Source organism: Centrocercus urophasianus, unplaced genomic scaffold (assembly GCF_019232065.1).
Source record: "Centrocercus urophasianus isolate 14NV4802_14NV808 unplaced genomic scaffold, USGS_Curo_1.0 seq_25, whole genome shotgun sequence".
NCBI classification, from domain to species: Eukaryota; Metazoa; Chordata; class Aves; order Galliformes; family Phasianidae; genus Centrocercus; species Centrocercus urophasianus.
This window is the reverse complement of record NW_024884811.1, coordinates 17,529,627-17,555,745: the sequence shown is the minus strand read 5'-3', so window position 1 is coordinate 17,555,745 and position 26,119 is coordinate 17,529,627. Positions and strand designations below refer to the sequence as shown.

At 42.7% G+C, this 26,119-nt stretch overlaps 1 protein-coding gene across 1 annotated transcript in view; it reads right to left on the bottom strand.

Moving 5' to 3' along the window:
• Positions 1 to 26,119, bottom strand: part of PDZD2 (PDZ domain containing 2) — a 115,999-nt gene that overhangs the window by 4,875 nt on the left and 85,005 nt on the right. The window contains exons 12-23 of the mRNA XM_042826005.1: positions 25,105 to 25,222; positions 22,840 to 22,972; positions 19,871 to 19,952; positions 18,856 to 18,959; positions 17,702 to 17,858; positions 15,787 to 16,577; positions 14,448 to 14,592; positions 9,031 to 12,619; positions 8,278 to 8,395; positions 4,626 to 4,727; positions 2,171 to 2,441; positions 129 to 263 (exon numbers count right to left, since the gene is read on the bottom strand). Of these exons, the coding sequence (XP_042681939.1) occupies positions 129 to 263; positions 2,171 to 2,441; positions 4,626 to 4,727; positions 8,278 to 8,395; positions 9,031 to 12,619; positions 14,448 to 14,592; positions 15,787 to 16,577; positions 17,702 to 17,858; positions 18,856 to 18,959; positions 19,871 to 19,952; positions 22,840 to 22,972; positions 25,105 to 25,222 (5,745 nt within the window). The remainder of the gene's footprint in view (positions 1 to 128; positions 264 to 2,170; positions 2,442 to 4,625; positions 4,728 to 8,277; positions 8,396 to 9,030; positions 12,620 to 14,447; positions 14,593 to 15,786; positions 16,578 to 17,701; positions 17,859 to 18,855; positions 18,960 to 19,870; positions 19,953 to 22,839; positions 22,973 to 25,104; positions 25,223 to 26,119) is intronic.

Genomic DNA, 26,119 nt, shown 5'->3' with positions numbered 1-26,119 from the left:
GGTTACTAAGTGGTAATAGTCAGTGGTAAGTGGTAATAGTCAGAGTATACATGCCTGTTTAAAAAATAAATAAATAAGAAAAAAAGAAAACTGGGTTAATATCTGCTGTATTTTCATGTTTGCAGTACCTTTAAATATTCTTTTTACGAGCAAGGGCCTGTCTCCAGCAATAGAAGCTTTTCCACCATCGAGACTGAAGCCCAAGCCAGCAGAGGTTTTCAATAATTCAACACAGATGACATCATTCATGTCCAGGTTTGGATCTGCAACAGAATACACACAGCATCTTGTTATGCATTTAACAGTAAATTGCAGGTTGGGTTTGGCTGGGTTTGTTTTTTGCTGCAGTGACGAAGCCACTCAGAGTTCAGTCCATAGTGAAACTACAACATGTTGTCACCTTGCTTCTCAGAAGCATATGTGTAACATTGCTGCTGTGAAGGACTGACAGCACAGAACACAATATGTGCACAGACATTTTCATTTTGCATGGGCAACAAAAGTCCATCAAGGCACTGAAATTGAAGCTGAACTCAACAAAGATTTTAAACATCAACAAAAGAATTGAAAAAAAATTGTGCAAGTACTGTGGAGAGCACTTTCTTTCGTTTCCCATTCATTATCCAAGGAGTTGCACCTTTTCAAATAACAGCAATAAATAAGACTTACATTAAAAAAAATATGCTCCATTCTCCTAAGAGAGAGTTTGTATGCACTCACTAGTGTGAATATTTGTTTCTGGTCTCACATCTACGGACATAATCAAAGCTATCAGTCAGCAGGTGTATGCCGCTTCCTAAGTCTTAGATACGTTTAGAATGCAGTAAAACTGTAGTTGACATAAATTATGATTTTGTTTAGAAGGAAATAAGTCCATAGTTTTGGAAAACGGGACCCTCTTTGCCCTGCGTGCGTGTAAAAATTCTGCAGCCTGCAACATCACAAATGGCTGTTACGGTTACCTCAAACAACTCCAAATGTTATCTGAAACATCTGGAGATGAGCCCTGCCGCAAAGGATGGAGAGACACTCCTAATAAACCAACGCTGTTTGTGAGAGAACGTTGCCACCTAGCGCCGGCAGACCGCGCTCCGCATGTGCCACTAAGATGTAAAAGGGATTCTGAAATCATTATGTGCAGTGCATCCAGGGGAATAGTTACTGAAAGGATGATTCATCTACAGAGCGTTCCCTATTTCTTTAATCTGCGTTATAAAGCTGTACTACAGAATCCAGTGAAATTTTAAGACAATTAAAACTGCTACAGAAAAAGAAGAGCCAACAAAAAAATCCTCTAAAGGCTATGTCCAATGGGTTCGAAACAGGTGAGAAGCATCTCCTTTTCTGCCTTCTGTTCTGAGGTGTATGCCTGGTACTGCCCAGGGAGCAGGGGAAGCTGGATCATTGGGGCTGTCAGCAGTAGCCACTGCCCACTCCATCCCCTGCACTGCTGTGGGATGGGAGCAGGTCAGCGCTGTGCTCCTGAGGCAGCTGCATACACTCAGACAGTACAAAAGTTTAGTGCCTTAATTCTGCAAAAATTTGGGGTATTTTGAATGGACCTCTCAACTGCATGGAATTGTTGCTTTGTTCCTGAGCAGGGCTTTCTACTGTCACTGAGAGCTGCTTGAAACATTTACTCCTCGTTTCCTATGGGATGGCTGCTTTGAAATCAACTTAGCTCCTTCTACCCATTTATTACAACACCAAAACCATTTTTGCTCTTTTTAGAGAAATAGTATAAAATCTGCTACTACAGAGCAAAGTAAAAGTTGGGTTCCACGGACAACAAGCTGTGATTTCATTTGTTGGGTTGCTTTTTGTTGTTGTTTGTTTTCTTGCTCTAGCTAGTGTTACTACTTTAAAGAAATGTATCGTGGATCACAAGAATATACAGAATCACTAACTGTAACTGAAACTGGATTAGGTCCTACATATCCTTCTAGGCTTCTGTCTAGTTGTGACATTTCAAACAAAAATACAACAACATCAACCAAAAAAAATCTGCATTTGGGCTCCAAAGTGAACAAATAAAATTTAGGAGTAATTTCATTTGCTCCCTCCAATTACATAAAGCACGGACTCTTTTAATCTAAAACACATGGGCATTTTCCCCTTCAGTCTGCTCCGCAAAGGAATCCTTCCAAGTGCTCTTGGACAAAGATCATACCTGTTCCTATTTCCATGGAAACATCCTTTCCAGACCCCACACATTTTCTGCCAGTAGCTGATATCTCACATCTGGAGGAATTGTTTGCTTTGTCTTTTTCCTTCTGGATGACAATGACTGCATATTTGTGCAGTCTTGCCTGATGCAGTGCATTCAGGACATCACCATGGACCGAGTTTGCAAGAGATTTGCCATTGATTGACAGAACAAGATCTCCTCGCTGGATAGTCCCTTCTTGAGATGCCACTCCCTTGGAAAACACTCTGTGGACCTACAAGAAAAATTTTACCTTAGAGACACATTCAGCTCATAAGCACATGTAGTGAACATAGAGATCCCCACTATCAAAGCTCACAGCTGCTGCCCACTTCCCGGGTGTCAGGCACACAATACTTGCTCTTGTCATCAGCTTCAAACACAAAGTCCATGTCACTGGACAAGAACTGCAGGTTGGGATGGGGGGGAGTGCATGCTGCTATTGCACGGTCAGCTCTATGCCAAAGACAACCAAAACTAGCTAGGGAATGTAGTGTCACTTGTGCACTTATGTGCTTTCATTGACTTTCTCAGACGCCTTCAATGAACAGTAACTTCAAATAATACACTTCAAATAATTTCAACCTAACACTAATTTTGAATGATCCACAGGTTATCTAGACATCCATATTACAGCAAACTCACCAAGAACAGCACCGCACTGTGTCATACCCACTCCCCAAATTCCCAGTGACCAGAATCCAAAGCAGTTTTCAAATAGCCTTTGAAGCGATGCACAGTATTTGTGCACAAAAAGGCTCTGACTTACTGCTGCTATACAATATTTAATTGCTTCTCTTTATTTGTCTGATCAAGTACCATGTGAGTGGATGCAAAAGGACAATTTAATGGCTCAAAACACGTCTTTTCTAGAGGACATAAAATACTTCATTCAGAGTGGATTAAATGGTGCCAAAGCACCATTTCCCATGCAATACGGTTCTAGGCACACTGGACAAAGGCTCAAGGCATTTGTGGACACCGTCCTGCATGGCATGTTCTGTAGGAATTTCTCCACTTTATCCAAAACAACAGCAAGAGTCAGAAACCTTTTGACTCCTTCTCCTTCCTGCTGCAGGCCCTCCTTAGGTTGTGGAGTCTGGAGATAATCAAGACCTGCCTGGACACCTACTTGTGTGACCTGGTGTAGGGAACCTGCTTTGGCACGGGGGCTGGACTCGATGATCTCTGGAAGTCCCTTCCAACCCCTACAATTCTGTGATTCTGTGAAGCACCTGCTGCAACCAGGTTTACAAAGATAGTTTTCCAGCCAGCCCAAGCAAGCATCCAGAGCTGGAATCACTGCTTCAATGACAAATGTAGATATTCAAATGCAGGTAGTAAGTGGAATATGGAGGTCATGCCCAAAGCATCTGCTGCCTTCCCACACATGCCCAGACTCCTCAGGTTCTTCAAAGCTCATTAGGCTTTTCCATTTCTGCACCCAAGTGTGGGCAGAACAGCCTATCTGAGCAGCTCAGCACCCAGAGAGACAGGGAACGCAATCTTGGTAGCCAGAGAAGTGGAGCCTTGTCCCTAAACTGTTACCATGTTCTGATTCAGAGACCGTTAAATGTACAATACATTTATTTATACTGGTCATAGAGCAAATACCAGAACACTCCTACTTGAGTTCCTGCACCCTCCAAAGATGAGGACATACCCTTCTGGTCTCTGTACTTAATGTTTCGCTCTCTTACGATCCACTCTCTTAGGATTCTGTCTCTTCCAAGGACAGAATTTAAAAGCACATCCTGTGCAAATAAATTGTTACACAGGACATTGTCATTTGGCATTTTTCTATCTCACTGAACTCTTTTTGAACAGTATTTCAACTTTTTAACATCTTTTGCTTAAAAACTGCTCAATGTCACACAACATTCTTGGTTCATAATGCTGCATAAAATGCTCTTTTAAAAAAAAAAAAAAAAAAGGAAAAAAAACCCCTCACTTACTGACATACTGACACTTACTGACATCCAACAGCTTTTACTAACAGTAAAACAGATCAGTGAAGAGGAATCCAGAATGTTTGCTCAAGTCTGATACAGTCGCTCTCATGATTTGCCAAAAACTTCACTTTTTTTTGCTGCACAGAATTTCCTTTCAAAGGCTGGAAATACAGATTTCTTCTAAAAGGCTGTATGCATGCAAAGTTTTACTCATATGCATAGCATTCTGACTACCCAGTAGCACAGCAGTTACACTTTCAAAGACTGAAAACATAATTGGCATCCATCTCCATAATGAAAATTACAGCAGACACTCCCTTCGATTTCAGTCACAGACAGCATGCAGCTGCCTCTGAGACACACTGTTTCAAGACTTGCAGCAAGTCTTGATAAATGAGCACTTGATCTAATCACCAGCATGCTTTAAAACGAGCTTTGCAAAAAGATGACTTGCAGTCATCACTTACTGTGACTGATTTCTGTTCCAGATCTATTCCTCCAGCAACACTAAATCCCAGGCCAGCTCCTTCTTCTTTACTCAGGACTACAAAGTATGCATCTTCTTTGCTCTGGCAGGAAAATGGGGGCAAAGTGGTAAGAGAATAAAGAGAAAAATAAAAGCAAAGATCAAGACCAAGTTTCTGCACAAATCACAAACTCCAGTACTCTCAGATTACGGCAGAGAAAAAAAAAAAGAAAAAAAAAAAGCTCAAGAAATTCAAACATTGAGACATGAAATATATTTATATTTCTGCTACAGATAAGTAGCAGCTCTGTGCGAAAACTCAGGTGACAGCAGAGATTTCTTCAGTCAGTCAAAGGTTAGAACGCAGTCAAAATTAGGGTATAGAAAGGTATTACACTTTGGGCAGCCTCGCTTTCAAAATCAACTTCACGTTGCTGGATGTTTTGCAGGATAACTGGACACTTCCATACATCTTTCAGGACCAAACACTGTATTTTCTATGTTATTACGAACACTTCTATCCTATTTCTCCTTTCTCTTGAAAGGCAGTTATGGCAGTTGCATCAACCTCTTCTCAGCAGTGCTGGGCAATCTTGCAAGGAGCAATGATTACAAATTGCAGCTTGGAAAATTCAGTGGTACAGCTATTTCACTTCTGAGGTGGAAGTAATGAATCCATTAGTGATCGAAACAGGACTAAGCTGTGCTGTAGCAGAAAGGAGAACATAGCACAGAAAAGGAACTGGCACTGGTCTGCACCAGGGTTGAACCGGGCTCCAGATCAGCAAGAAGGTGTGAAGTCAAGTTCTTTGAAGTAATGAGCTGCTACCAAAATGCAGATTTTGCATTGAGAGAGAAGCAGTTCCGTCCAACAAGTCTGGTGCCATTTTCTGAATGGTTATTAGGACAAAAACAGATACTGTTACAGATGCTCTATTTTGCAATAGAAGGGAAACTGCTTGTGGGGCACAGCACCAGAAGCAGGGAGTGGAAAGCAGGACTCTCATCTTTTTCCTGGGAACCTATCCAACATTAAACATTTCCAGAAGCTGCCAACACTAAAATTAATGGCACATCATTAGAAGCAAACTTCTTAATCTATTTAGCATTAAATGACATATTCAACTCACTAAATCAAACATTTTAACTCAGTGCTTGCCTTTAATTTCAGTGCAGAAAGCACAGGGAATCGCAGATTATTTCTGCTGAGTGGTGAAACAATATGAATTCTTGGCCTCTGTGTGTGCATTTTGCCAAGTAATGGTCAAGGAAGATTTTCTGCATTAGAGGCATCTCTGCAAAGCACATGAGAAATTGATGCCCCCTGCTTCACACCACTGATCCATGGGGGCACAGAAAGAGAAGAGCAGTCAGGGATGAACACATTAACCTACAGCCTTTTGTAGCTGTCAAGACCTTCCTCACTCATACTCGAACAAGAACAGCTTTACATGAGCCTGGATACAACAGTGAGTCACATATCTAGCTTAGCTTCCTTCAACAAAGTGCTCCGAGGGTAACAAACAATAGTATCTTTGACCATTAAGTATTAAAGCATTTTTGTTTAAGAGGTCATGTTCTTTTCTACCCTTTCCCTCCCTCACACTGGTGTGTCTTCGCCTGGAATACTGGGTGCAGTTCTGGGCTCACAATTTAAAAAGGACGTCAAGATGCTTGAAGGCATCCACAGGAGGGCAACAAAGCTGCTCCAGGGGAGGTTCAAACTGGGGATTAGGAAAAACTGCTCTATTGCGAGGGTGGCCAAATACTGGAATAGGCTTACTGGAGAGGTGGTTGATGTCCCGTACTTGCCTGTGTTTAAACAGCATTTGGATAATGCCCTTAAATTATATGTTTTAAGTAGTGGTCTGACAGTTGGAACTCAGTCTTTGTAGGTCCCTTCCAACTAAAACTATTCTATACTGTAACTTCATCTGATTACACTTTCAGAAGTGTTACAGGGTTGTGTGATGACCACATGCCTCAGGACGGTCAGCAAGACTAACTGAACTCTGGTTTCCCATTCCCAAACACGTGCCTTTCCTCCTTGTCCAGCCGTCAAGTGAGTCCTTATTAGCATGTGTAAAACTGGGCAACAGATCAGTCTATTCCTTTACCTGGCCACATAGTGGAAGCACAAACCTAGAGTGATGTGTTAGGCTTTGAGAAGAGTCAGTACAATCAGACATCTGAGAAGTAAGTCAACACAAAGTAGCTCCCTACAGTCTGCAGGCAAGCTATTGCCTCAGAATTTCTAAGGAACTTGCCCAGACTTACAGAAGAAACGAGCAATGTCACATAAAAGAACTAAAATCTTTAGCCTCTCCATTTAGCCTGTTCATCAGATGACCAAAGATCTGATTTTTAAAATATGTATTATTAGCATTTACTGAACACCAGGAGTAAATTCAGAACCACCCAAAGCATAAGATAATGATAAACTCTTCCTGGAGAAGCTCCCTCTGAATCAGACAGTCTACCTCATTTTTCAGCAATTGCGTAAGTATGAAGAATCATCCTATTGTACAATTAAACCCACCAGTTGACTAGCATAACATTTTCCAGCATGTGTGCCATACTGGGCTTAAATATGGATAAGAAACTATGCAGACAAGGAGTGCATTCCAAAAAGCATTTACTTTTATAAATATTTGAGTTCTCAGATTTTGAGAAGTGGCATAAATAAATAACGTCTCCAATACTCCATATAAAATACTTTAAAGAACACTTAATTACTTTCGTCCAGAAGTACAATCCAATCCTAAATTCTTCGGTAAACCTATCAAACTGTCTTGGCTCACAAACCTCTTTGGATTTGCAAGCTTTAGTTACGCTGTCCTTGGAAGGAGGTAAAGCTGGGTATTTTGGGGAGGTCTTGTTCCCTTCAGTCCATTCTATACTCTGTGAGTTAAGTCTGAGAAATACTCTAAATGCAGCTCAGCCAGCAGTTATACAGACCAGATGGCAGTTTTCCCTTTAGTGCTGTCATTATTTTATCAACTTCAGCTCTGATTCAAAAAGGATGTGGACATATCCCAAAAACACACACAGTGCAAAGAGGGAAAAGGACACCCTGGCAATCATTTCATTTCAGAGGCCTTCTTCATACATCTAAATAATGAAGGTTACCTCGGCGCAACACGTTTCCACAGAAAAGAGCAAAATGTGCACAGTGGTCTCTTGCAAGTCCTCCATCAGATGCTTTTTGGCACTCTAAGCCACCAGTGTCTGTGATCTTGGCTTCTTAAAAGAAGTGTTTGCTTCCAGAAAGGAACAGAGTTTCCCCCGTGTGGTGGGTAAAATGGATTTGACTACGATGGCTGGTGGAAAGTTAAATTCTGATGTGCAATTATTGGCAAACCAAGAAGGTTCTCAGCTTAAACAATGACTGGAGCCATTCTTCCTCACTTAAAACGTCTTATTGTGGTTTTTAACTGCTTTCACACTGGACAAACAAGATCCTTTTTTATCCAGAACCCACCAAAATATATTCAGGGTTTATAGTAAGCATTCAAAAACCAGCAGTAGTAAAACCATCATCAACCATAACCTACTGCAGGATGACTGGAGGAACTCTGGAAGGGATTTTATAGGCCATTAAGAAAACCCCTAGAAAAACTGCCAATAGTTTAGCTTCATCTTCTGGTTATTACCTTCACTTGTGCTTTGACTTCCTGGAGCATAGAAGCAATGTCACATTTTGGTATCAGAGCTGACAAAACAGACTGCAATTTTTGCTGGTCCAGGTTTGAGATGAGCAGCTGATCCAGGCTAAAACAAAACAAAACAAAACAGGAAAAAAAAAGTGTATTTCTAGACTGTGTAGATATATTTCAAGCACACAGTAAAATTTGCATTAGGGTAAACAACAAAAGGGCAGCTCAACAGCAAACAGAAATCTTGAGCATGGATAAGAAATGGCATTAGCTGGGAGAATGAGAAGGCAGAAAGAAGACAATTTACAACAGCTCTGAAAATCAGCCCCCACTCGACTCCCCCCCTGCTTCCCAATGATTTTTGCAACAGACATTAACAAAACCAGTCAGACAGCTATTTCTGAAGTCTACACATTTTTGAGGGCAGACAACAAGCTTGTCTGTCATCCCTCCAGGGTGGGCAGGAGGCAGTGACTGCTGCATCATAACATGCCAAATAACAACCAAAAGAACAGCTAGAAGGGTCACATGAAATGAGCTCAACCCTGCCAGGATAAAGCATCCCATCCCATACTGAAGAGCAGCTGCAGCCAAACAGCACTGCAGCAGCTCTGAAATGCAGCAGAGCAAGAAGGAGTAAAGGAATTGATGTAAGGGCCAAAGCTGAAATGTGCTTTCATCAGGAGAGGCTTGCAGGGATGAAATAAAATACTGCAGAAAAGATGGCTGACGGAAACAGCAAACACCGACCTGAGGGACCAGCTGTTTCCCAGGTGCTCTGCATCTGGAGAGCCACCACGGGGTGAGTCGTCATCTGAGGCCGACCCCGGTGTCCCCGAGCTGCTGTCCTGAGGGCTGCCACTGCCCATCCCCCCTGCCTTGGTAGGGCTGTCCTGGCTTGACAAGACAAAGGATCTCCGGGGAGTGATTTCCAGCTCTGTTTTGAAGCAGGCAGGCTGGGGCGGCCCTGAGAAGCCCTCACCACATAGCTTGTCCAGGTCAGGCATGCTGAGTGCCCTCAGCTCCCGCAGCCTGGAGCGGGACAGCGGAAGCCGGCCCAGAACTCGGCTGCGCCGCACCTGCGAGGCCACAGGGGGAAAAGGAGACTGGTCCGCCCCAGTGCTGCACTCCTCACCCCTCTGGGGCTTTTCTTCCTTCGTGACACCCTCCACTGCACGTGTCGGCTCTGTGCTTATGGGTGACTTGGCCACAGTGTCAGCTGGCATCGGCGTGCTGCCGTAGGAGCTCAAGCTGCGCCGCAAAGCACGAGGCGTGTCAGCAGGGCTGGATGCAGTGGCCATCCCACTGCATGACCTCCTGCCGAGTTGGGACCGCGTGGCCGAGTGGATATCGATGGCCTTCACAACGGGCCGGTCGAAATTTGCCAGGTTTTCAAAGGATTTGATCCTTTGTTTGACAGAAAAGGATGAGGTAGGTTCGTGTGGCCAGTTCAGCTCGTAGTAGTAGTAATTCCTCCTGAAACTCCTCAGTTTGTCAGTGGCAGGGTAAGTAACATCACTGGCAGAGGGGGACGTGTCATGCATCCTCTGGGAGCTTTTGGAGCTGTATACCTGCTCCTTCCCACTCTGGCCATCTGGCAGGCTGAGATGCACCATCTGTAACGGACCCATCACCGCCTGGGGACATTTTTTGTCTGCAGCATGGCCCTGGGGACCTTGTGCAGGCTGAAGCTCCACAGCATGGCAGTTCTCCCTTAAGTGACCAGATAACTGGGCTGGCATCGAGTATGTCCTTGTCACAGGTTTTGACAAGCCACAGAGATTTCTGTCTCTGGCAATATCTACTTTTGAAAAATACGCTGTGGTCCCCATCTCTTCAGTCAGTTGATGCATCTCTATGTTCACCTCTTCATTCTTCTCCAGCAATGGCAGCTGCAAAAATGGTGCTGGTGAGGAAGAGGCAGAAGATGAGGAAGATGAGGAGGAGGAAGAGAAGGAGGAGGAGGAAAGCTTCACCTCAATGAAACTACGCTGAATCTCCTGCCCTTCTTGCTGCTCCAGCTGAACTGCAGGAGACCTCAGTGAAGAAGAGCCTACAGCTGACGCTCCAACATTTTGCAAATCTAACTGCCTAATGTCATCTGCACTATAGATGCTCTTCATTGTGTTCAGGTTCATTCCAGAGCTCTCAGTTCTCCCTTTCATATATTCAACTCTTGTTTCCCCTTGAGCGGATGAAGCAACTTTGGATTGACCGTCTCTTGCTCTGAAATCATCCACCTTAACACTCTTACCCTGAGACACTGCAGGCTGCATGGAAGCTTGCTTTTCTTTTGGCTTTCCCCATGCCTGCTGCAGATCCGTTAGCTGCCCACACTCACCACAGTTCATTTTACTGCATGCTGCAGGGCTGCTGGTGCCATTCAGGGCAGGCAGAAGTGAATCTTCAGAAATGACCAGAGATGGTTTATTTTCCAGCTCAGATTTCAGAGTCTTTGAGGCTGCTGAAATGCTCTTGCTCAGATCTGGATTTGTAGATGAGTTACGGGGTAACAGTGCTTTCTTCCCCAAAAGTTTAGGAGACAGCTGTGGAGAAATAGAAGTCCTTTTCTGATCAGCCCCACTGACTTTGGTAAGATTAACACTGGAAGAATCTGAATTTGTCTTTGCTTTGCTTTTGATAGTGAAACCTTTTAGCTTTGGACCTCCTTTGGCCTTCTGGTTATTTAAAAGGGTTTCCATTATACTTTTTTGTGCTATTCCCTTAGACTCCTGGCAAGATTTTTTCTGTGAAGATGGGCTGTGTGGTACTACAGCTTCTTTGCTGTGATTTGTGCTTGAGCTTTGGATTTTTCCATTTGAAGTCCTTCCTGAAGTCACACAGTTAGTTTTCTCATTTTTCCCTGGCAAGTCATGAGTTGTATTAGCCTTTGGATCTTTAGATCGGGAGGGAAAGGGAGACCTGAGTGATACTGCTCTTGCTGATGTTGCATTCATATGATTGCTGTCTGCTTTAGACAAGCTGGACATACTGTTGGTTTCTTTCTTTGCTAAGCAATAGGTAACAGTGTGATTACAGTCATCAACCACTGTTTCACTTTCAGATTTGGATCTCTGTTGGTCATGACATCCTTCTTTCTCAAGCAAGCTGTTCTCCAAGCCACTGACATTTCCAGCAGAGCAAAATCCACCTTTTTTGCAATGCAGAGACCCTTTCTCTTCAACAGACTCACAGCATTTTATGTGTCCATTACTGATCCCCAGACCCACTTGCCCTTCTGCACTTAAGGCACCATTGTTACGGAATGTGTAAACTTCAGGGACATCAACCGAATTCCTTAGGATGTTATTTTCTGGCAGAAAGATTGAGGAAGGAGAACACAGGGAAGCAGAGAAGACTTTTGAACATGGTGAGGGACACAAATTGGGACCACTGCAGTCTTCCAAGTCCAGTTTGCTGACTCTTGACTCCAGCGACCCACACATTGCACAATCCTCAGTTTGCAAAACTTTGCCACCACAGTGATGTGGTGGTGCCAGAGAGGATGAGCTTGTCACAGATGTGAGATGCTGCTCCTGAGAATGCTTTTGCAGCTCATCGTTCATGCAACAAATCTCAATTTGCTCATCATCTGACTCCAATACAGTACAGACTGCTGGGAGATTAGCAGCAGCGCACGGCCCAAGCAACACGTCACTAGCACTATCAAATGTTTCTGTGACAGACTCTGCATCTGAGTGAGAATCTTCTGCAGCCCCATACATGGACTTTGGAAACACGTCACTTCCCTTACCGTCTGGACAGCTTGCTGCAGGCAACTCATCCTCATTTAAACTGCTAAAATTCCTAGAATAGTTATTTAAAGAGTTTTTATTCACTGTAAAAAGTTTTCCTGTGTTAACAGAGTCCAACACAGACAGCCCCAAAACCCCTTGTGCATTCGCTGTGCAATTCATAGTCTTCTCCAGCAGCTCCTCCTTGCCCCGACGCGGCTCAGAACCAGGGCAGCCTTCATCAGTCCCACAGCAGCACATGGTGGTGGACTCATCTTGGAAGGGGCTCTCTGCTCGCGACGGGGTGCACGAAGCCCTGCTCTCAGGAGCACCCATTTGGTTGAGCAAGTCATCAATATCGGTGACAGGCATGCAATCCCCAGCATGGCTGCTCTTTGTGGTACTTCTCTCCACATCTTCCGTCACGGCATCAGGTGGCAGTGTCATTCTCTGTACTGCACAGCCACCACCAGCATTTTGCAAACCTGCTCCTTCTTGTTTCCCAGCACTCAGCTCTTCTTCAGCTGAGAGGGTGCTGCTGACATCAGCTTGACTTTGAGTGTCTACTGCTGGAGACAGGATGAGGTTTGTAAATCTGCTGACAGCTGCATCATGATTTAAAAGAAATAAGAATAAAAAAAAAAGAAATACAAATTCTATCAGATGTAGGAAGTGATATCAAAAACACCACAATTTATTATAAAAATAGACACCCATGTACTCAGACTAGATTCTTCCTTCTTCCTTGCACTCCTCCTCTTTTATAATCATGTTTACAACAACTTCAATTTATCATAACCCCGCGTATTTGAGTAGCATGCAGGAAGGAAGAACCCTCCCATCCAGGCCGAGCAGTCATAATCTGTTTAACTCTCATCTTTGAGATTTAAACAGTCAAGCAGCCAGCTACCAAAGTGTCACTGTGCAGGAAGTCAGGCTGAGCAGTGCTGTTTCTCACTGCTTGTTTGATTGAAAACATCTCCAATTGCTTGCACAGAGTATACAAAGCCCTGCCACAGCAACCAAAGGTGAGCAGGTAACAGCAACAAGCAGTGCGTGAACACCTTCACTCTGATCCTCCTGACTCTCCTGCAGGTGCTTAATGTGACATGCATGGGTGATGTTACACATGCATGAAGCACATTGGCTTTGTGAGACTTCTGGCACAGACCTTTCTTCTCTTACAATATATCTTTACCTACTCCTGGGCAACACACTGAGCGCCATGCCACTGCTGCACTTTAATATGTACCAGTTCACCCATAGCCCCAGTTCCTTAATTTTCACCAGTTCACCCTCAATATTTGCTTGTACCTTCCTTCATTGCTTCTGGGACACGAATCCATGTCTAAGTTGTCTTCCCAAGACTGGTTACTACCAGATGAGACTCAGAAAGTGCATGGAGAAGCAGGAATGCATTCACACAGTCAGCATCCCTGCCTGCTCATTCAAACACACCTGCATGTCTACCTAATCTTTGAATGAGCCTGCAGGACTGTCCACACTGCTTATCTTATATACCTGTGTTAATAAAGCTCCGAGCTCATCCTGGAGTCAGAGGGGAAGACATCCTCTTCTCTGCCAGAAAGGCAGAGCAAAAGGAAAGTAGAAGAGTTCCCTGGTAAAGAAGTGTCAGTATGCCCCTAGCCCAGTGCTGGTAGACTGCAAAAGCCAGAGCAATAAGGAAACAAGAAAAGGACTCTCTGCCAAACCAGAAATTCCTTAAAGAACAACTGGAATTGAAGCATTTGGAAGGAATTTAGGCTCATGGGTATTAAAAGGAACATGAAGAAGATCATAAGCTAGAATAAAGCAAAATATTATGTTCTTCCTGAATTTGAAAAGTATGCTTTTCTTTTTCAAACATTCACTTCCACACCATCAAATCTGTACAGTCTGTGGGGAAGCATATATTGCTGCAGGAGCATAAATCAACCCTGAGCAGAAACTAAAGAGGTATCAAGTGTTTCAATTCAAACCAGAAAATCTTTTATGAGATGCATGCAAATAAGCATTTTGATAAGATTGTGATAACCCTGAACAAAAAAGCATCTTATCTTCTAGCTGTCCATTCCCAAAAACACTGCTCTTAAAAGAGATAGATGTAATTATAAAGGCTCAATGTACTTCCTGAAAAGACACAGTAGAAAAATGGGCTATCAGAACAGGGCTGCTGCCAAGTTAACCTCAGGTATGCACAAAATGACTCAGACCTCAGCAAATGCCGACAGGAGGGACATACTGTAAATGGGAGCTCTGAACACTTAACAGGGATGTAGGTTTCCTCCACTCATCACAGCACCAGGGAGTACCTTGAAGCCTGGTTAGGTGATGAGGTGCTTTTAATTTGAATTAATGTGGAAAGGAGGAAAGCAGAAGATCAGACTGGTACTCATAATAAATGGTACAAAAGCAAAACTACTCTCTTCTCACCTGATGCTGCTTTCTGGATCTCCAGGGTTACAGATGTAGGAAGACATTGCATAAGCAAGCAAATTTCCTCATATGTCATCTTGCTGACTGGGATACTGTTGATGGTGGTAATCTCATCTCCTACGGTCATCTTGCCCATTGATCCCTGATGCATTGACAGAACAAAGGAAATTTTAAATACAACATTTCCATAGGAGCGAAGATTGCAGGGAACAATTTATGGCCAATAAGCAACATTCCCTATTTCACGTCACCACAGCGAACAGGTACCACTGCTGACAGTTTGTCAGCAAATAAAGAGCAGACTGTGTCTGTGCCAGGAGAGGAACTGATGACCAACCTCAACCAGGAAGATCAAAAGAGCTGCTGGTTTCTCTGAGAGATGAGTACCAGGATGGAGGACACAGCCACTTTCATTTAAATGGACTGGTCTGGATTAAACCTTCAAGACTGGAATACAGTCTACAATTTTTTGGTTTTCATGTAGGAATTACATCCCTGGTCAAAATCTCTTAAGATTAATTAGACTCTCCTAGATTACTACGCTGGACAAAGAATAAGCTTTTAAAGTGAAAAAAGCAAGTATGTTTCTCATCATGGTGTAATATGACAGAAAGAGAGGCAGGAACAGAACCCAAACCCTGAACTCTTACAGCCCAATGTGAACTGCTGAGATGTATCCCCTGTTAACACTAGTGGTCTTTAAATAAATTAAAAATGCAACATTGAACACTGTACACCATAACATAATTTTTCCCTTGTTTATGCTATTGTATCTAAAGTCAGCAGTTGCATGTCCAGCATGAAGCCAGTAATCAGAAGACATACGCAAGTAAGAGATGCAGAAAAACAACACGTTACTGGTACTACTATGGTACATGGCAAATCTGGCCAGCAAGTAACACCTCCTGGCACCAGGTTTGTATAATAAAGGGATATATGCTCATAAAATAACAGGGAGAATATTAACACATGCATTCCAGGTTGCAACACGGCTCCTGTCTTAAAAAGCACCTTTATCGTCAGGATTTACTTATCTCGTTTCTGCCTCTGATAAAATGTAAGAAAACAAAGTAGTGCTTCCTCAAACTGTAACTCTGGAATGTGGATGAGTCCATCTCTCTCCTTTTGACTTTCTCAGTTTTGAGCCAGCCAGAGTGCACTTCTGAATCAAAAATTTCATTCAACAGGCATTTGAGAACCATATGGCACGAGGACTTCTGCCCAGCACCAGCAGTGCCTCCCGTGCACTTTTTCTCCACAGTCCACTAGCTTAACAACAACAATCCCTGCAAAGCGAAAGCAAATCATAACAAGGCAATCCAAAATAAATAACTACCCTTTCCGCTGCTCCACCTGGACGTAGCCCTGTGACAACAACCTTCAAGGGCATAGCCTGGATTTCCAAATCCAGGCCGAAAGACTCATGCTCATTGCGAACCAGAGTGACAATTTCACCCTGGCACTGCCCAGCCCCATCAGGTGCTTCACACTTCTTGCTGTGAGGGAGCATCCTTGCAACAGGCTTGCTGTAAGCGCCATGCTCCTCTGTCCTCTGCCTCTGAAGACTTCTGCACTCGGTGCTCATCATGCTTTTCACTCTTGTAACAGCCCTGTGCTCCAGTCTCGGGGATCTCTTAGATTCGAGCTGTGCCTCTCGGAGTTCCCTCAAACTTAGGCTGCTGAGACGAACTTCAGGCACACTAGAGTAGTCAAAAGCTATGATGGGGAAGAAAGGAGAGTCTATTTGCTCTGGCGTGCTGTCTGCAGACTCCACAGAGCTGCTGAAGAGAGGGGAAGATGTTTCTGTGCCAATATATCTAGATGAGTTGCTGTCCTGGATCTCATCATCAGTTTCTACTGATGAGGTTGTAATGACAATGCCAGCATCCTCCTGGCTCTTGGCCTTCTGGCTTCTTTGCAAGTGGGAACTTTCATCATCATCACTGGCATCGCCATCATAGAAGACAACCCTTCTCTGCCGATGAAAGGGGCTGCGAGCAGATTTGGGACTGTCACTGAGGATGCCAGGGCGGACAGACTCCACATGCTTGTTGTGAAGATAGGATGATCTCCCACTAGTTGAAGAAACCAGACCATTTGCTTTTGCCAATCCTGCTTCTCTAGCAGCTAAGGGGAAAAAAAAAAAGAAAGAAAAAAAAAAAGTTATATTTTAATTGTATTTATCAGTGATTTTTAATACCAAGCATGAGGCTGCAGCAGAGGACATGTAAACGTTTCCAGAGAAGTTCAGCCTCAGACAACAAAAGCAGTTTTTTAAGTTCTCCTTCCAACTCCAATACACAGTAAGAGCAATGGCAGAAAACTTCAGAATTTATGAGTAATTTCTGAAATCAGTTCATGCCACATCTGGTTTTATTTTCAGTTTATTTCTAAATTATGGCTATCACCCAAAGAAGAAAGAGATGTACATACTCATGCATTCTTTACATTGAACATTTCTTTCACATCTTGCTTAAATCTAGAATGCTGCTTTTATCAGTTTACAGTGAGTGAGAAATGTTTTCTTGAACAAAAACAGAAGTACACAGCCATCAGTACTAAATTAAAGACTAATAACCCTGAGAATCCTTTTCATATCATTTTTAGAAAGAACTGCATCTTACTTTGCAGAAAGCTCCCCCCAACATAAAAACAATTTTTTAGCATGAAATAATAAATTTCTGAAGAAAAATGAGTTGAACACAAAGATATAAGTAGACAGGGACAGGAAAGGAAGAATAAATATATTATCTTTGAATCAGAAATCAGAACAGTAAGGAAATGATTCTTCCAGTCAATTACTATGAGAAGAAAGATAATATGCAAAAAATCTAGCGTCAACTTGAACATTTAATTGTTTTTACACTGCTATAGATGACATTTTGAATTTGTGTATTTAAGGTCGCAAAGAACACTTTCATTTAAATGTAATCAATCAGATGATCATAAGCCATCTGAAAGAAAATCCCTGCAGCGTTGTCAATCTAGATTTGGCCAGACCAATCAAATGAAGACATTCTCAGAGCAGCAATTTGGACAAACTACCATGGAAACCGGCATTTATGAGCACTGTTGTAAACCTCTTCCATCTTCCAGAATTTCACATGATGAGCAGCGGTTTGCACTATGCTGCCAGGCATCTCCTATCAGCACAGGAGTCACCACAGCTCTTCTGAAAAGCAAATTAGTGCTCAGTGACTCTCCCCCCATTAACCAAATGATGAGGCATTTCCATGGCTTATTCAGGTTACCAGGAAGAAGGGAGCTGTCATCCAGCAAGCTGCTTCTGTTCTTCTGACGGAGCTGTTCTTCATCACAGGAGCCAGTTACAGCATCACAGAACGGGATGTGGCTCGTGCTATCATGCGAGAAGTACTGGGAAAGCTCTGCCTCGGAGCTGACGGATCCCTGCTGAAAAAAACAGGCTGGTCATCTAACTCCATCAATGCTTAAAGCCCCTGCCATTCTCCAAGCTGATCATGAAGAGAGGACAGACCAACCATCTCTACTTTCAGACTATGGCAACCCAAAGTAAGCAACGTGATCCATAGATCTGATCCACTTGAACTGGATGTCTCTGCTAAGATTTTGGCAGTGGACAAGGCATTTTGTCCTCAGAACTGGTTCAGCTGTTTTGAGGTCTCTCAGAATATTAAGGATGTTGATGAACCAAAGAGCATGTCCTTAAACATTCCCCTGAACAAGCACCACAATTTCAACTCACATCACCTTTGTCAGCAAAGGAAGTTTAAGCCCCATTTAAAAAATAAGGGAATTGCCAGGATATTGAGGATCAAACTTTGGTGGCTGAAATGCATCACAACAACACCTTTTTGGCCTGCGTAATAAAAGAGATTCCAAATCTTACTGATCAGCAGATATTCAACATACAAACCAGGGATTAAACTGTTCTCCTCTATAACTCCTTTATACACCTTCTTCACTTACAGAAGGGCTAAGTTTGTACTTCTGGTCACTGATGTATGACTTCTTTATCTTCCCCCAAAAAAGCAACAGAGACTTCCCCATGGTACATGTTGTTCCCCATGGCTACGGAGGGAAACCAAGCACTTAACCTTCTGCACACAGGCTTGGGTCCCTCCTGCTAACTCGTCCCTGTGTCAGCAGGAGCTTCCTGCAAAGCAAGGATTCCTTTGAGGTGACAGGAGGTGGGAATCCACAGCTTTCTGTGCCACATTCTGCACACTGTTCCTGAAGGCAGTGATCACACCATCGGGAGTTTGCAGAGCTAGCATTAGAATTTAAACATGTGGCTTAAGAAACTAATACTTCTATGGAGCCCCTGTAACATGGAAGGAGAGTAGAGGTTTATTTTTGAGCACCCTGATCAAGTCGCAGCTTCAGCACTTTAAGCAGCCTGCCTTTATTGTATCTGATCCTTTACCCGGCTTGCTGGTTCCAGGAAGCGTTTCATCGTCCAGCTGAGGGGAGATGAGGTCTCTCCTTGTTTGGTCTTCACACCAGGAGATGGGGTTTTTTGCACAGTGCCTGTTGAACGCAGCTTAGTTAGATGTCAGAAATATGTGGTCCATATATCCAAACAACCCCCTTCATTCACCATCTGAGCCTGCAGCTGTTCTTAATCCCGCTTATTATCTGAACTGCCTTCATAAAACAAGATTTATTTAACGTTTCATGGGCTCTCCCTCAGATCAGGTGAAATATTACCAAGAAACACACTACACCCACCAGGCCTGCAGAGCTATGAGCACAGGATGAGCAGGAGATGGTCTCCCTCCCCTGCAACCACAGAAGACAATCCAGCAGTGACTTGGCAGATTTATTGCAAAAAGGGCCTTAGCTGACAGAGAATATAAGGATAATCATAAATTTAGCATTTCTGTCTGAAAATCACCTGGGTGGTCATTCTGCCATTGCCAAGAGCTTGCTTTCATCTGTAACATTTTAGGAAGTACAAGCTTTTGAAAAATAATTAAAAAACAACAATAAAAAACAGTCAAACAAACATCTGAGAATATATTTTGACATGAACCTAACAACTGAAACAGTACACAACACACGGACCTTTTCAACTAGACACACAGACACTTTTTTGTCACTGCTTTGCCCTCCACATGGGTAAGTGTACACAGGAGGAGTCCACTGCTAGGACGTTCTCCAAGCTGATCATGAAGAGAGGACAGACCAACCATCTCTACTTTCAGACTATGGCAATCTTGTGAAACCTAAAGTAGGTAACATGATCCATAGATCTGATCCACTTGAATTGGATGTCTTTGCTAAGATTTTGGCAGTGGACAGGGTATTTTGTCCTCAGAACTGGTCAGCTGTTTTGAGGTCTCTCAGAACATTAAGGATGTTGACGAACCAAAGAGCATGTCCTTAAGCATTCCCACATCTGGAAAGGGATAAATATGTAGGAGGAAACAGGCTGCTACCTGAGACATGAGAGGAACCCGTGTCCTTACTCTCTCGGTGAGTAGTTCGTGCGATTGCTTCATCCATCTCCTGCTCAGAAACCTAATGTCCAGTGGAAGACAGAGATCAAACTGGGTAAAATAAATGAATATGAAAGCCTGACTAGAAACAGGATTCACATATGACATACTGCTTTCAAAGCCAGAATTAAGAAGACCTAGTTGAGAGCTCCTAAATCTCAGTCCCCTGATCCAGACTTGATCCATCCAAACACCTTCAGAAATTAGGAGGCAGAAGGCAGCCAGTTTTATGAAGATAATGTCCAAGCACCGTATTGTGCCAATAAACAAAACTTTGCTGGACTTAAAGAAGTCAAATGAAGCCATTACAGTACAATTTTAACTCAATTAAACCCTGTATGTTGATTTATTGAGAAAATACTACTTTAATATAAACAAAGACTTCTCTGTACAAGCATACATCAGCAACAGAAGATAATGTACACTTAATCTACTGGAATAATATCAAACTTCCCAAGATATTAGCTGTTGTTCTAATTTTAATTTCTATTTGCTTTTAAAAAGAAGAAAACCTAAACTGTTATCAGTAACAAACGTTCTTCTGGGTTAGGAATAAATACCGGTTTACCATATTTGCTGATTTTCTCCTGAATCACTGCCATGCGCTTAATTATTACTAGCAAATTCCATATAATTTTGTACAGGAATGACTAGTCTGCAGGATAATATATTTAAAAGCAGAAGGCAATTTAGTTCTGTCAGAAGCAATTTCTGTACACACTGCTTTACATGAGTTAAAATTCAGCATAAAGAGAGATGAGAAACTTGAATCTTTCTGAACCAGGAAGATTTGAGAGACTCCTAAGCAAACTCAGCAGTTTAAACATAGTTTAAACACCACACTTACTCAGAATAATAAGAACAAAGAAAATGTTGTGGTGTTTCTCTTGGATGTACATGAAAACACAAAAGTGAACGTATTCAGCAACTAAATTTACTGTGGACCTCTTGTACCATAAAATGAGAGATTAAGTATAAAAATGTCTAAAACAACAAGAGCCTTTGTAGAAATACATCTGTTTTCAGATTGTGGCATGACCTTTGCAGCAAAAGTCTCTGGGCTCCCGGGACACATGGAGTCCATACAGGACATTGATCAAACCCTGAGAATGTGGTCCAGGACCTTTACACAAATCATTGGGTACAAGATGCAGAACAAAGCCAGGTGTTGAGTAGATTGCAGCATTTGTTTAAAGCTAGACAAAAATCCACACTTCCGCAAGCTCTGGCAAGTTTGATTCTTTAGCATCCTCCACACCTCAGGAAAATCAAACTCCTTCTATGAAGCGGGACAAGCAAATTCTTAACTACTTTTGCATGTTGGTGTACTATAATTAATGAATACATTAAAAATAATAAAACAACAACAACGAAAAAAAAACCAAACCATTAACAACAGACAAACATTTCTGTAGGTCCCCCAATGCTGTCAAGAGAAATGATGACAGTGAAATGGGATAAACGTAGGTCCCCATACAGACACTCCTTCAAAGATCCAACTATAAAGGATTGCAGATTGCCTGCAGTGGAAACACTTCAGGGACCCTCCAGCTCAACTTCTAACTTTACTTACTGATTTCTGGCAAAGGATTTGTTGTTATTTCAAATATCACTTATGAAAAACTGTAAGAGGATACACTTAATAGTTTCCCTCTGTTACTGAGTAATGGTGAGCAATTAGCCTAACTGAGTTCATCTCAGCAGATACCTGGTTGGGTCACTCATCGGCTTTTGAGCCCCCACCAGAGTGAGATGAAAAGAGGGAGCGAAGGGCAGGCTCTACCCCACGAGTTCTTATTATACTTACAGACTCTGAAAAGTCTATATGCCCTAATAATGCAACCAAACAGAATCATCATGCTGGCTCAGCACAGCATACAGACTCCCCAGAAATACTGTTACCTTAGGCTACAAGCCCAAACCTTACCCCTTGCTGCTTACTTTAACTAGCAGAACCAAGGTCTTTTTCTTTTAAGCATCACAAAGCCTTGTGGCAGTGGCCATAAACTCTGGGCAGTGTGACTCTATTTGTCTATTGTTTGCATATTCAATTTAGCAGAAAATATACAGTTAATCATAAAGTCAGAAACCTCACTTCTCCTAGCTATGGATTTATTAGGGCCTCTATTTGCAGTTACAAGTTCAAAAGTCAGAGCTCTCTGGACACACAAATGCAAATATTTTTACAGCTTCAGTCCTGTTTAAACAGGAAGGTTTTGTACATTCATGAAATTCTTTGAAATACTGAAATAAAAGAAGTTGTTATTTCTTATAGTTCGGCTAAAAGGGCTTTATCTTCTATCATCAATTTTTAAAAATTGATTGAAAATAATCACTCACTCTGTAAACCCATGCTTATTTTCAAATTGCCCTGCACACATTTCACAGTAGCAGAACATTCCAGATTCTCATTTTTTAATTCCTGAAGGAAAACTGTGATGTTTGGGCAGACTTTGCTCTTTCAAAAGAAATATTCCTATTACTTTACTACAGTTAATCAATTCAATCTGTTGATAATTATACTCCTGTCCCTAAATTATATTCCACTCGCAGACACACAGACGGACTAAATGCAAATTAACTTTAAGGAGGAAGAGGATTTGTGCCACATTTACATTGACACTTGGTACAAATATGAAGAAAGATGGAAGCACTTCAGCTCAATGGCTCCAGGAAAACTGCATCCAGCCATTGTGTGAAAAGGAGAAAAGCAGCAGGGGCAATTTAATTTTGCTACAGCTTACAAAACTGGAAGGCATCATCACAATCCTTTAGCCTGACTTTTTGCACAATACTTGTCATAGGAAGAACAATCCAGCACTCTTCACTTGCCACTTTCCTGGCAGCAAGAGTCAAATTGCAGCAACAGATGAAAAGAACAGAGAGGTGCTGGGACGTTTTCTCCCTACCTTTGGGTTGGGATGCCGACTAATGATAAGGCTGACCGGCCCTGGACCGCACTCGCTCAGAATGGCGTAGGCTTCGCTCAATGCTGCATGACGCAGGCTCACTGAATCTGCCTCCAGGATCTGATCACCCCGACTGCGGAGAAACATAAAGCCAGTTCATCACATCCGCCTTTTACAAATACATTTGTGCTTCTGACTGGTGGCCAAACTTTTTCAGAGATACAAGTATCTGGAAAAGATTTGCAAAATGCTGGCCTCGCGCTTGCTCTCAGTGATGTGAATGCTTTAAGTCCTGTTGACTTTGCAAGGCAGGTCCAGTGATCCCTCTGCACTTACTGCTAGTGCTACAAACCCTATTAAATCAACAGAGAAAATTGGCTGCATTTGGACTAGGGTGAAAGCAAAACTCAGTTCTGCATTCAGATACGTGTTGGGCACAGAGGAAAAATTAGATTCAGATGGGCTGTTCCTTCTCATCATACTGAATTACTTCACAAAAACACTGATAAGAAATTCATGATGTAGATTTGAATTTATGAAATGACTCCAGGAAAAAATTGAGAGAGATAAGAAAGTATTTGCTTCAAATTAATGTACAGAACATAGTAAGCCAACAAAAGTCCCCCCTCTTCAAAAAAATAACCTGGGAGGAAAGCATAAATTGTTTTCTTTTCTTTTCTATTTTTTTTTAACTCTTGCTTACGGCATCCAGACATCTGGAACTATTCAAAAGAGAAGATCATCAAGTAGGGATATCATTAAAGCATCCTCCATAATTACTAAAACATTTGCCTTATGTAGATACTCAAACAATCCACTACCACTGATTTATGCTGGGTTACTTGTGACAGTGAAAATGGGCTTACACTGAGTCCACGTGCCAAACACAAAATGGCAAATGCATGTGGCAGCCTTCTGTAATCTGCACTCCACTATGAAAGCAAAGGCAGTTGTGTAATCATGCTGCTGCTCTGCCTACCTTTTAAACACCTCTTAGAAACTACGAAAAATGGAATCACTTACATGGGCTCATAACTGAGAGGGGGATTTCAGATACAGAAGGGCTGGGCTCAAACCATTTCCAATATTGTAAAACCAGCATCTGATTAATGAGATTTTCCGAAATTAAAACCATCCTGTAAGTTTTGGCTTATGGAGCCATAAACCACTGATGGGACAACAGGAGCAATGTCTCAAAGAAGTAAGCTAGAAAACTGGGAAGCTTGCCTGGATATAATCAATCATTTAAACCTAATAATGATGCAGCTGTTGCATGTAGACACAATCAGCACGGCAATCTTGTTCCAAAGAGGTTTACAAGAAAGCAAGCTGGCACTGAGGTATTGTCTCCTGTAGGCATTTCTATTTGGTAGGAAATTTCAAGGGTTTTTGGCAGAGATGCAACCATGAAATTATCTTCTTTTACTATTATTATTATTAAGTCGAAATGCTCTATCATAGTTTTGCTGGAGAACAAGGAAGAACTCTCTGCCCAACACAAAAGCAAGGCTGTTACACAGCACCTCTGCCACAAGCGTGGTGTTGACCACACAGTCACAGTGCATCTTCAGCACAGCCTGACCTCCCAGACATGCTCCTGGCACCTAGCAGCACTTATGCAGCAATGCAGAATTCCCTGAATGTCTTGTAAAAACAAGGCTCCCAGGATAGGAACAGAAAATAAATTTGTCACATAATGTGATGCACAAGGAAGCCCTAGGAGTGATTTCCTCTCTCTCCAAGAGCTCATTATAGTCATGCAAATGGCACAACGGAGTACATGAGACAAGCATGGAACAGAGATTCTCCAGACAGTAATGGCAGAAGAGCACTACTGCAGCCTGGGGCACAGACAGCTGCAAGAACATCCCACAGCTCCTCTCATGAGAGTTTCAGGTGACTGAGATTTACATGGGGCTCTGCACACCTCCTCCCATTATGGGGTCTCTGACTGCAGCTCTGAGAAAAAGACACAAGGCAGCACATCCTGCTGCTCCCTTTCTCAACTGAGCTAGCAGGCTTAGTTTTCTTCACAGAGAATTAAAAGAAGCCAAAAACAAGTCTTAACGATTATGCTGCCTACAGCCCACAGAACAACATTTCTTGAGTATTCCATGCCACTTTGGAATGCCTTTATTTTCATGTTTTCTTGTTGGTGAGCACTGAAGTATAAATGCTTTCCAGCTGCATCAACCAATAGGTAAGAAGAAACTTTCCATTGATTTTATTGCAAAACCACTCCAGTATGTTTTTGTTTTAACTAACCTTAATCTGCCATCCATTTTAGCCACTGATCCTGGGGCCAGGCTGTGGATATATATCCCTGGAGAACTGTTTTCAAGCGTGAGACAACAGGCACCAATGCCGAGTCCAACCCCTGGCTCTGTGAAAAACAAAAAGCAGAAAGGAAAGCACTGTTATTCCCTGCTCATTGTACTCACACAGGACACGCAAGCTTTTCTGTTCCCACATCCCATCCGAGACCAAGACTCGTATTGTTTCAGGACTGGCCTTAGCTGCAGCCAGCCAGGAAGCCAAGACCAACACTGGAAATCAGAGCTGGAAATACCCAATCCTGACTGGTTTCTGAGATCCAGGAATGGCTCTGCTCCTGGCAAATGTTCAACATGCTCTGGGAACTGCCTGGGACTGGAAGTGCTATACACAGTCTGATCTGGTCTGAGACACAAAGGAGAAGGAATGGCAGTCCAATAAAAATCTCACTTAAAATTGTTTCAGAAAATAGGAGCACAGGAGATGCTGCCAATTGCACTGCTCTCTTTTGTGAAATACCTGCATGACATCCCTCAGCAAAGAGGCACGAAGAAAGATGAGGAGTCTTCTCTGGATCAGAGATTTCCTGTGAGCCCTTTTCCCTTTGCTGTCCTCCTGTAACTGTATTCATTAACTGTGTACTGAAGTAGGAATTGCTGGACACCTGCTTTCTCCAAATGCTTAATCCAACCTTTAAAGACATCATCCAAGTCTTTAAAGCAGGCATGCTTGTCCCACCACAGAGGGCATATGCACTAAGCTTTCCTCATGCAGCTATTGTTCGTGAGATCGATCCTCACGCAGGAGCTCAAGCAGCTCACCTGGGCCATTCTGAGCAGTCTGCAGGGAAATGTCCTGCCCAGACCTGTGCTTTACAGGAAGGGTACGGACAATCTGGTCTGACAAGAGAGCAATTCACGTTTTGCCATGTATCTCACAGCTTCACCCCTTCCAGCAGCACAGTCACTGCTACCAGTGGCAGCATCCTGACTGGAACAGCAGGATG